This window comes from Dicentrarchus labrax, unplaced genomic scaffold (assembly GCF_905237075.1).
Source record: "Dicentrarchus labrax unplaced genomic scaffold, dlabrax2021, whole genome shotgun sequence".
Lineage (NCBI taxonomy): Eukaryota > Metazoa > Chordata > Actinopteri > Moronidae > Dicentrarchus > Dicentrarchus labrax.
In genome coordinates, this window is record NW_026136704.1 from 16,211,661 (window position 1) to 16,223,430 (window position 11,770).

Consider the following 11,770-nt stretch of genomic DNA (forward strand, 5'->3'; position numbering starts at 1 on the left):
GTAGTTGGAAAGTAACTACATTAACTCATCTACTGTACAGTTATGAGGCACTTACATTTTATGCAACTTTCTACTCCACTTCATTCAAACAAAATTGTACTTTTTACTCCACTACATTTATCTGACAGCTTTAGTTACTAGTTACTTTGCAGGTTCAGTGCATGCATAGTGCATTGTTATGATTGAATAACCCAGTAGTGTGTATAGTAGTTAAAATAAGTTGCACCTTGACCTTGAGTAATAAGATTAAGATGCTTTGCACACCTTAATGCATCTTTATTAATAATAATAATAATAATAACAATAATAACAATAATATGATATGCACTATAACAATCTGAAAGGGCCATTGTTCATTATGAGTATTATGAGTACTGATACTTTAACTGCATTTTCTCGTAATACTTTTACGTATAGGTAACACTTCAAATACAGGAATTTTAAATGTCCTTTTTTACACTGGTATTCCTAGTTTTTTTACAGAAAGGATGTGAGTTCTTCTTCCACCACTGAAGAAGAGGAGTAGAAGTACAGTTTTCCCCTTTTTCCCCTGTAGGACTGGAGTACCTATCAATCCTATGTCCTATGGGTACTTGGCATGGGTTCACGTTTCCGTAATCTTATAGCTTTAAGTGGGCTTACACTATTTAGAATAAACGGAGGATTGTCTGATAACTTAAATCCACTTTTCTCTCATATGGATAAAAAGCAATGTGGACTAAAATGTAGTGCTGCTTCTGATATCTCATTACCTTCTCTTTAAAATAACACATCCTCAAAAACTTTGTTTTCCTCTCTACCGTTGTATCATGGCTCTGAGTTGTAGCCCCACTATTACCAGGGGGCTTTCTTCTTTGAATCTTTGAATATCAGTGTGACCTGCAGCTACTGAGGAGGCAGTTTCTCAACACAAGCTCCAATCCAGTTATGCAATCCTTTTCTTTTCCAGACCACACACACACACACACACACACACACACACACACACACACACACACACACACACACACACAATACACACACACCCACAAGGTGTAACTGTCCACCTAGAGACCAGACTGGCAAAACACAGGAAGCAGTCAACCCAACATTTAGACATCACTGCACTTTATTCTGACTTTTTCTTCATCGAGTTTCCGACAAAATGTCTGACTCCTATGATGTGGTTTGGACACACACACACACACACACACACACACACACACACACACACACACAACAAAGCAAGAGAGAAGTAGAGTTAAAGTGAGGGAGAGACAGGGTGAGAGTTGGGCAGGGTGGTGTGTGTTGCCAATGACCTCAGACAAGCAAGAGTATTAATAGCCACAGGGACAGCAGCCATCCCAAAGCTATTTCTGGCTATGGCATCACTCTGTATATGCCTGCGTGTGTGAGTTGACTGTAAAAGTGAGTGTGGTTTAACAATACGTCTGCATGCTGAGATTGTGGAAGTTTGCTGCAAGATGTCACATCATAATAAAACAACTTTGTCAGCAGTTCGTCTTAAAAATAACTAATTTTGCACAGTTTTTTTCTTTCACATCCTACCACAATTGTGTATTGCCATGGTGAGACTGGATGAACAACAACTTTGCTACTCTTTAAAGTTTGTGACTACAATACAGTGGCCATGAAAGGACTGCTTTAGGCTGCTGTATTGAAGCCACACTATCCTGTGTGGACATCTCAGAATCAGCTTTTCAGGCTCAACTTTACATCGTTTTACTTGGCTCAGCTTTCAACAGTCTAGGTTTACTTTCTCGAGCTCAGCAGTCATTTTCTGCAGTAGTCCTAGTCATAAAGGCAGCATGTTAGCATAACCTTTTGCACAATTTGTGTGTCACAGCATGGACGGTGCATTTTTCCAGTTTCTGACTTGTTGATATCAAATCAACCTCCATACAATAGGCTCATAATACTTTTAAATATCTTCATGTTAAAATATTATGTCATTTTGGAAAGTGAACTATCCATCAGAAAGGACATTTTTCAAAATTGCTTGACTATTTATAAACCAAAAGATTATTCAAGAAAATAATGATCAGATTCACTTGATCTAAAATTAATTATTAATTGTAGCCCTAATTTAAATTTGGATGCCTCAAATCAGCTAAAATCCATCATCCAAAATAGCTAGAAATAATATTAATTTGGTAAATGCACAACATTTTTGGCCTTACATAACCAAATCATACATCACTAGCTCAATATTATTGCACTGTTCTTTTAGTGTGTAAATTACACTTACAGTCAGCATCCATAGATGTTATACTAGAGGTAAGTGGGAACAGCATTGTGTACATACAAGATGATGTTTGTTTAAACATCTTTTGTTCAAACCCAGGTTAAGTCTTCTTTCAGGTGTTCTGATCACAGAAACTATTGTAGCATTATTATGCTCATATTTCAATAAAATCATCAATTATGGCTGCCCTATTATTATTATTTTTATTATTATAACTACTGCAAATGGATGCCCCTAAGGCCACTTCTCCTGTTGTACAATAGCTTTATGTGTGCACTTCATGCAGAGAAATGGAAAGGTAGTTTTGGTTGGATTTTTATTTGAAATTTTTATTTTTGTGTGTTTTTTTTTGGTTTTTAGTTTTTTTTTTATTTTGGAAGTTTGTTTTTGGGTTGGTTTTTTTTTTGTTTTTTTTTTTTTTTTTTATTTTTTAGATTTGTTTTGTTTTTTTTTTTTTTATTTTTTAAGTTTTTTTTTTTTTTTTTTTTTTTATATAAGTTAATAGTGTGTTAAAATTTGAAAATATTAATTTAAAATTTAGGTAATGTTCTTTTCTGTCATTTTATATAAACCCCCCCCCGTAACAGTCCGGGGACCCAGGCCTAAAAAAAAAGGGGAGGGGGATTGACAAACACACACACACACACACACACACACACACACACACACACACACACACACACACACTCTGTAAATGCATGCCTGTCACTTTCACACATAAACACACCTAAACACAAGAGAGACTTAAGACAAGCTTACTCTCTTTCTCTCTCCCTTCCTGTGTGTCCCTTTCTCCCTCACACACACACACACACACACACACACACACACACACACACACACACACACACACACACACACACACACACACACACACACACACACACACAACACACACACACAAACACACACACACTCAGGGGACTGGAACTCCATAATTACCAGGCAGTGGAGCCCACTAACCGCTAGCTGGCCCAGAGCGGTCATGTGATGGTGTGATCACTGGGGCCCAGTGTAGAGAAACATTTTCCCTCAGTGCAGATCCTGGGTCAGTTTTACTGTTTCATCACTGGTGGCTGAGGTTATGAAGAGGTTATTAAACCTATCCATAGGTTGTACTTAAGAGAAAATGTCATCCCAGAGCCGTGCAGTAATACAGTATGTGGCATTTCCCCCAAGTCTTGTCCAGATGTTTTTTTTATTTTATTTCATTTTCTTAGCCCTCACAGATTTTTAAATATACCATATCTTTCTAGAAACAGAACGTCTGTGCTGCCTTGATTTAGGATACTTTTACATTTTGATTGTAAAATTATAATCTTGGTTTTGTGTTTATATACTGTATTTTATCAAAGGCTTGTTGTCATTCCATATGTTTAAATTTGACCTAATTTATTCACACTTTGAGGACATTTTCCAGAGTCCATGTAGCAAATGAACACAACTTCACATATACAGGCTTGATGGTTGGCTGGATAAAAAATTATAGGGAATAGAATAAAAAAAAGACAAACTAAGAAAGAAATGAAGAAAAAGAACTGCAAAAACACAGTGAAATAAACCAGAGTATCTGATCTGGATGCAAATGCAGATTTAAAAAATGTATACTTTTATTAAATGTATATTTTTATTATACATATATATATATATATTACATTTTGGCAGAAGTATACAGTACTATAAGTTCTTCATACATATCTTCTATTTTATTGTTTAACTTGCAAGTGGGGGCTTCAGTCCACACAGAGGTGAAGGGATAGTAAATATAATATATTTGAACTTCAAAGTTAGATTTAAAAAAAAAGTGCATCAGAGCATACTAGACGTATGCCTGTAAATTGTCAGTAATATCTGAGATGTGAAACTGTTTGCAGAGGCAACAGGACACTGCACATATGTGCAACATTTTTGGGGTTGCATCCAGATTGTGTATAGTAAAACTTGAATATTAAGGTCTTTAAGACACTTCACTACATTGAAAGTTACAAATACTCACAAAATTCAGATGCACAAAACTAGAAGAGATGGGCATATAAATCCTTAAAATTATTATAAATTTTTTGTAAAATCATTATTAGGGATTTTCTTATTTTATCTGGGGGGGTCTCTTCACTAGGATGCAAACGAAGAGGGGTCTTACCATCAATTAGGAAGCTCAGTGGCTCAAAAGAGGACAAGAAAAAAGGAGACAGGAGAACATTTGAAATCATTTTTATTGCTACCTCAGAGATGACACAGTATGGGTCCAAGAATCATTTTAGTACATCATTGCAGATAAAGATGAGAAACCCAGAAAAAGTAGCATTGTCAAGGCAAAGCTTTGGGGTTGTTGTGCGTTGTTAAGGTAGTACTCAGCTACCTTTTTGTTGGGGTTTGTCCCATTGAACCAGAGCTGCATGCAGCGGCCTGAGGTTTTGGAGTAGGTGGTATAAAGGTAGGATTTGGACCAGATTTCTTCACACATGGACATGGGTGTGGGATAAACGTCGGTCCACTTTCTGCACTTGCTGTTTGCAGGACATTTGTTAACACCTGTAGGTGAGCAAGGGATTAGATTAGATTCCACATCACACCCACAACTATTTCTCACTAGTTTAACAGTAAAATGTGAGATCTCTGTATGTGTTTAAGAGCGAGTGCATGGTATTGTTAGTCTAAGACAAGTGTGCAAAGAAATGTGAGTAAAGTCTGTATTCATCTACTGGTCTGTGTGTACATGCATATGTGTGTGTCTGTGTGTGTGCGTGTGTGTGTTTTTGTACTTACCTGAGCTCCAGTCCCATCCTGTGTGCCAATTAGTCTTGCAGGTGTAATCATTCTTGCAATCTTCCCACCAACTGTGGCAGTCCTCCTTACACAGAGGCACATCCAAGATACGCTCCTTACGCCAGCTCTGATCCACCTGCACACACGATTGACTAGTTTGTATGATATAAATAATAATAAGTTCCGAACACCGGTGATATATTTCTAGAAGGAAACTCCTTGTACAATGTTATGACCTATTAAGTGAGTTATAAAGGTCTCTACAAACTAAACTGGGGACCATTACAAAGTCTCTCTTTATCAAATGTAATTAGCTGGTTATGTTTTTATTACTATAATACAGTGAATCTTTTTATCATTCAGAAAACTAACTAAGTGACATATGTTATGGATATTTCAGATTATATTCAATGCATAACAATAACAGCAAAGAACAACTGATCTAAACTTAAAATAATAATAATAATAATAATAATAATAATAATAATAATAATAATAATAATGTGGTTGTCTTCACAGAAATTAATGAAATGCTGAATTAAAGGCTGGTCCCGACCCCCAGACAACCACTGCTATAATGGCATAAAATAATGGCGACAGGCTGTATATGTTGGTTTACCTATCCCGACAAGCCCTTTCAGTCCTTTCAACTTTATATGCTGCCATCTAGTGTTGTAAGTACACACATACAAGAGAGACTGAGAGCACAAATGCACAATACACACTTTTTGTATCCAAGGTCCCAAGTGTGGTGAGCACTCGTAGAAGCAAGTGTCCTGGATGAAATGTCTCTTGCACTCAGGGCTCATGGCACCACAGTGATTCCAGTTGAAGTTGTACAGATAGGAGTTATCCTCGTGGGCTTCTGTGCTGGTGTTGGCTGTACAACATGCATTGTCACGCCACGGAGCACACTGGGAAGAGGAGAGAGGGGTCGCTTAATGGTGTTGGACCAAAAACATTTTTTTTCAGCCCTGTGTCTGGATCAACTGGGGCAACAAACTTTCCATGAAAAAAAACACATGACACCCATTTGATTCTCCCAGCATCCCGCCATTTGTTTCATCTTTGCTGTGTAGAAACATTTGCATTCATCACCTGAAGGTAGAGTTGTCCCTCAGGGCCAGGATTTACTTTGTGGTGTTTGGCGTCCATACACATGTTGAGTTTGTCCAGAGACAGAGCACCACTGGAGAGGGCTAGCAGCAAAACCAGGACAACCCACATGGCTCTGCAGCAGGGAGGCATTAACATATATCAGTGGGAGGTTCTTGATAGGACAGCCAACATACAGTACCAGTTCAAAGTTAAGCCTTTGTCATGGGGATGCCCTGTAAACTCTAATATGAGTAACATACATGCACATACAGCACTTTGTCTACCTCAGTCACTTTTATACCATCTTGCCAGCAGGTAATAATTACTGAATACTGTTTGGTAATAAGCACAGATATCATAGTTTAATATCTTTATTTAATCATTGTGCTTGTTAACTTCACTTAACCAACCAATGGTTTTGTACCCAAGAACTTCCAAACCATATCCAGCCTATTTTTCTATTATGGTCAAGTTTCTGGGGCAGTACACCAAATGTGGTATTTTTTGGAGTAGGAATGGAAAACATGCTGATTTTGAGAAGTTTTTGTCGACATTTCCTTTTTGTAACATATTAAGAAAGGTTAACTTATAATATCCATTGAGTATAAATCACTGATAATAACTAATTTATTTGGTTATTGTCATTTTCTGAAGCTGATCAGCACTGTAAATAAGCTGCACTAAGCTGTCCAAAAAGGACCACAGTGAGTTATTTGTTTGGCCTCACCTTTCAATAAACCTTACTACTAATAAGATTGGAGTGCATGGGTTCTGCCTTTGCGATATCAACTGTCAAGTGTTCAAATTTTGCTGGATTGGGCTACTGATGTTTAATAAGTTAAAGTCAGTCTCTGCCAGAATGTACATTTCCATGGAGGTTATGAGTAATGAGTATAAGTTTGCTGGCCCTTCCTTATTCATGAAAATTACAATCTGAAGTACAACACAAAACACAACATACAATCTGATAGAAAGGTTAAGTTAAAAATAACTCAAAAATGATAATCACATAAAAAAGTGGCAATTCGGAGATAAGCGTCACATAAACTGATTACATTTGTCTTTCTGATTTATAGGAAAATTTGGTCTATTTAAGAATTCCAAACTTTTTCAATATTTGTGTTCATTTCCAAGTATTTCCAGAACCATATATAATGTACAAATATCACAAACACCAGTGTCCATTAAGCCTTGACAGAATATCTTATGGGCACGGCTTATTGAGGTTGTGACATGACACACTGGAGCACTATGTAATCTCTACATCAAATTACATCATATCAACAACAAAAAATCTGATTGTTTTCACTTCATTGTAAATGTATTTCTTCCCCCTGTCTTATCGTTCTTTATTAAGCTTTTAAATTATCACAAATTGGAAAAATTAGGTAACAACGCTAACAAATAAACAATTTACACCAGCGCTCCTGAACCCGCAAAAAAACACAATAGAAATAAACGCAGTGAATAAAACAGAAATACTTCAAGGACTTGAAGAAACTGAATCTAACACGACAAACTAAATGCATGATTTAGGGAAAATAACAACTACTATATGTGTCAACTCATCTAAAGACTAATGAGAAGATTTCTACAAGAAATGGTGAACAGATTCACTTTACCTTGGTAGATTCTGCGATGGTTCACTCCTGAAATGATTTTCCTACGAGTCAGTATCTCCAGTCACCTCCTACACACCTCTGTAGACCAAACAAACCAAACTCACATCTGTGCAAACATGTGCGTGTGAATGGAGTGTGACTGAAAATATGGTTGCCCCTAATGCAAGTTACAGCTCAATTAATATGTATCCAATGTCCAAAGTCTGCTTGTGTGTGTGTGTGTGTGTGTGTGTGTGTGTGTGTGTGTGTGTGTGTGTGTGTGTGTGTGTGTGTGTGTGTGTGTGTGTGTGTGTGTGTGTGTGTGTGTGTGTGTGTGTGTGTGTGTGTTAGTGTTTGAGATAGACAGAAAGAACGAGAAAGAGGCAGTGTGTGTGCGATAATCTTTTTTATTATGTCTCACTGTGGGGAAGGTTTTTCTTATCTCAAGGCCTTCCCTGCTCTTTCTCTCACTCACACACACACACACACACACACACACACACACAGATGGACATGTGGTGAAATGGCAGTGTGACCTGGGAGGCCAATAACAAGAGTAAAATGGTGGTAGTTAAGATAAGTTTCTGTTGCATCTGTATTGGTGGTCTCATGATTCAACTTAAACTTTAAACACTACAAGCACGTAAAACTGGATGGTTAATTACGAATGTAAGTGTGTGTGTGTGTGTGTGTGTGTGTGTGTGTGTGTGTGTGTGTGTGTGTGGAACCTGTGTCTCACAAGCAGTTATAAGAGGGTTTAAAAGCATTTCAAAGTGAAAGCTTTCACAGAGTTCAGCAGTTTGTAGCAGTTACAATCTTATGACTGTGTATCAAAATGAAAAGCCTCTGAGCTCTGTGAATGTACACCTTGAACAATTCCATAAGTGTTTCATAGTGAAGGGCAGTAACACATTTCAGTGAAGGCGATAACACATTTTACAGTGAAGGGCACAGTTCCGTGAGAGGAAGACTTCTTTTTCAATCTGCATCTCACGATAGCGCGATGGCAGTCTACTCTCCTCTGCAAAAGTGTATTAAATTTAGATAAATCAACAAAATAATAATAAAACTATGAAAATAAGGTAATAAATACAGTGCATGACATTAAATACATTGGATGCAATGCTTCACTTTCACTGGGTTATCCTTCAAAGACAGTAAACAGAGGGGAAACGATGATGTGTGTCAACCCTGTGAAACCATGTTGCTCTGAAAAGTAAAAGTAAGGTTGATTTCAAGCTAATTTGTTCATTGTTAAAAGAGTCGTTAGAAATTCCCTACAGACTATGTGAAAAAATCATTTACAGTGCAATTAATACAGACAAACTATACTCTTATAAGTACACAAATAAGGCTCACAGATGAAAGGAAACTCCTTTGTAATAGACAATATCTCTGATATCAACAGGTGTCCCTCGCTGTTATTGAGATATTTATAATTTATCCTTTATATAGATTTATTTATCTATGTGACTGAATACATCAGGACAGATTCGTATTACTTTATAGAATATTTACATCGCTATCAACATGCTAGTTAAGCACATTAATGTTTTTGCTTCACTTTCCTGGCTCTACTACTACTCCTCACAAGCGGAACCTTTGTGCGGTGACACTGAAGAAGAGGACACCGGAAATATCTATAGGTGAACACCAAGGGCTTCCGCTTAAATTTATTTTGAAAAGATTTGAAAGCTGGAGCGAGAGATTGGCAGGTACTTACTCTATTTATAATTTCGCTGTGCATTACACGTAAAATATTACATTATATTGCGTTGTTTTTTTTTTTTTTACCAATATCACTCCCGGTGGGGACAGTTTAAGAGTTTGTATGTCAGAAAACAGGAGGACTTTAATCGTATTTTAACGATGTAATCTGACTCCTCACCGTGTTCAATAGTGTTTATGTTACATTGGCTGACACATACCTTACGGTGCCGTTTCTTACGTGGGAACCGGGGTTTTACCGTTTTGTTTTTGCGGGTAAAAACTCCTCATAGACTAAATATAGCCTCGCTGGTTGACACTGTGTTTGTTTTTTGTTTGTTTGTTTGTTTGTTTGTTTGTTGTCCCCTGTGACAGACATGTCCACGCTCTTCCCCTCTCTCTTCCCCCGGATAACGGAGTCCCTGTGGTTTAACTTGGACCGACCCTGTGTGGACGAGACCGAGCTGTTCCAGCAGGAGCAGCAGCACCACACCTGGGTAAACCCGGTCTTAAGATCTGGAGATGGACTGTATTGATCCCACATTGGGGAAATCCACTCACTACAGCAGCTCCAGATGCAACAAATACAACAAATAACAACACATAAGAAAATACACATTAACTAAAGATATAACAGGAAAAAAAACAAGGTATAATGAACAGAGATTAAGAATTGTTTGTACACTATATGCAGCTTTTTACAGCTTCTTCTTCCTCTCTTTATGCTCATAGTCTAATATGTGCGCTCTGTCCGTCTCTGTCTCAGCTGCAGAGCATCGCTGAGAAAGACAGCAACCTGATGCCCATTGGGAAACCTATTTTTGAGGTAGTGTGTTTTAAGATATAATCAACAGACCATGCCACGGTGTGAAACACACATGGTACATAGTTTCCTCCTCCATTGCTTATGTCATCTGCCTTTACTGTGGCGCAGGCAGGATATAATGATGAAGAGGAAGAGGAGGATGATGAGGATGAGGAGGACAGCGAGGAGGACTCTGAAGATGAAGAAGACATGCAGGACATGGATGAGATGAATGACTACAACGAGTCACCTGATGACGGCGAGATCAATGAGGTGCTTTAATGTATGAGTTGTAGAAAAATCCTTTTCCATGCCAGTACAGTGAATGACTGAGGCCAGCTGCAGTGTAACATTAATGCCGTTAACCCTGACTTGGATCAAACTGTTATTAAATATCTAAAATACACTGTTTCCTTTTTAGCTTCCTTTCCTCTCCCCAAACAGAAAAATAACAACTTGTACTCTGTTCTGTTCTGTCAGGTGGACATGGAGGGACCAGACCAAGACCAAGACCAGTGGATGATTTAAGACAAAAAGACAATGTTAGTCTCCTTGAAGCTGTCTGGCACTGGATGTCTACTCCCTACTAAAAACATGACTGCTGCCTCTTCAGTCTGGGACACAGATATATATTTTTATTTGTGTAAAGAGGGGAAAGAATACCGTTAAATGAAAAGCTCGTACCATGATATCCTTCAGAGGTAGGTTGGATAAATCATAAGAGTCTCCTGCCAAGCTGCAGTTGACTTTGGAGGCTTTGGGCGTCGTTGGACATCCCTGTAAGTGTTGCTACCTGGTACACGTCCACATTGTTATAATACTAACATGGATGTGTGTTTTAGCTGCTGTGTTCATGTCTTGTTGTTTCTCTTCTTTTAGTGGCAATGTGTGAACCTGTCTCTCTCTCACACACACACACACACACACACACACACACACACACCGGTCCTAATGTTTTATGACCCCTCAGGCACACACACACATAATGGCAGCAGTAGGCATCGGCCCAATAATCTCTGATTTAAACTTTGACCTTGTCATATGTTCAGTCATGTGCCACTTCTCAGTGTCTGGAAACAGCTGACTGAGCGTTCTGTCACAGAACAGTTCAGTCAGCTAAATAATTTGTTACGTATCTTACACATGCTTCAACCTATAGTACAGTTCTGTTTCATAGCAGTCTCGGGTCCGCTGCTCATCTTTTGATACAGATATCAGAAATTTCCTAAAAGCTTGTGAAATTATATTATGTTTAGACAATGCATCAGTTTTTTGTTTTGTTTTTTTTAACTATGTTAAAGGTAAAAGCTGCCATTACCACTGAAGAATGAATGAAGAAATATGAACACACACAGTGTCCATGTGTATCTGAACCTACAAAGACTTTAATTATTTGTACTGAAATTAACAGAAGACTCAACTATTTGTATTAAATTAAATTCTTTTGATGAAACCATGTTTTTTTGTTCTGTTTTCTACATTTTATTTTCTTGTTGATGAAAACATAAAGTGGAACATGGTAGTGAAGGGTGTGTGATGGATTTAGGT

At 37.8% G+C, this 11,770-nt stretch overlaps 2 protein-coding genes across 3 annotated transcripts; one reads left to right on the forward strand and one right to left on the reverse strand.

Moving 5' to 3' along the window:
- Positions 1–4,440: 4,440 nt before the first annotated feature.
- On the reverse strand, positions 4,441–7,891 carry folr (folate receptor). Its single transcript, XM_051396610.1, has 5 exons — positions 7,732–7,891; positions 6,110–6,242; positions 5,737–5,925; positions 5,012–5,147; positions 4,441–4,777 (listed from the first exon to the last, which is right to left on the reverse strand). Exons 2-5 carry the CDS (start codon positions 6,236–6,238, stop codon positions 4,503–4,505), a joined length of 729 nt encoding a protein of 242 aa, XP_051252570.1. The 5' UTR covers positions 6,239–6,242; positions 7,732–7,891; the 3' UTR covers positions 4,441–4,502.
- Positions 7,892–9,319: 1,428 nt separating this feature from the next.
- Positions 9,320–11,675, forward strand: anapc15 (anaphase promoting complex subunit 15). 2 transcript variants are annotated; one of them, XM_051396619.1, is made up of 5 exons: positions 9,320–9,425; positions 9,793–9,914; positions 10,184–10,243; positions 10,352–10,505; positions 10,703–11,675. In XM_051396619.1, the coding sequence occupies exons 2-4, from the start codon at positions 9,795–9,797 to the stop codon at positions 10,502–10,504; spliced, it is 333 nt and encodes a 110-aa protein (XP_051252579.1). In that variant the 5' UTR covers positions 9,320–9,425; positions 9,793–9,794; the 3' UTR covers position 10,505; positions 10,703–11,675. The 2 variants fall into 2 exon arrangements, with proteins under 2 accessions (XP_051252579.1, XP_051252578.1); XM_051396618.1 differs by having other exon boundaries at positions 9,321–9,425; positions 10,352–10,495.
- The last annotated feature ends 95 nt before the right edge of the window (positions 11,676–11,770 follow it).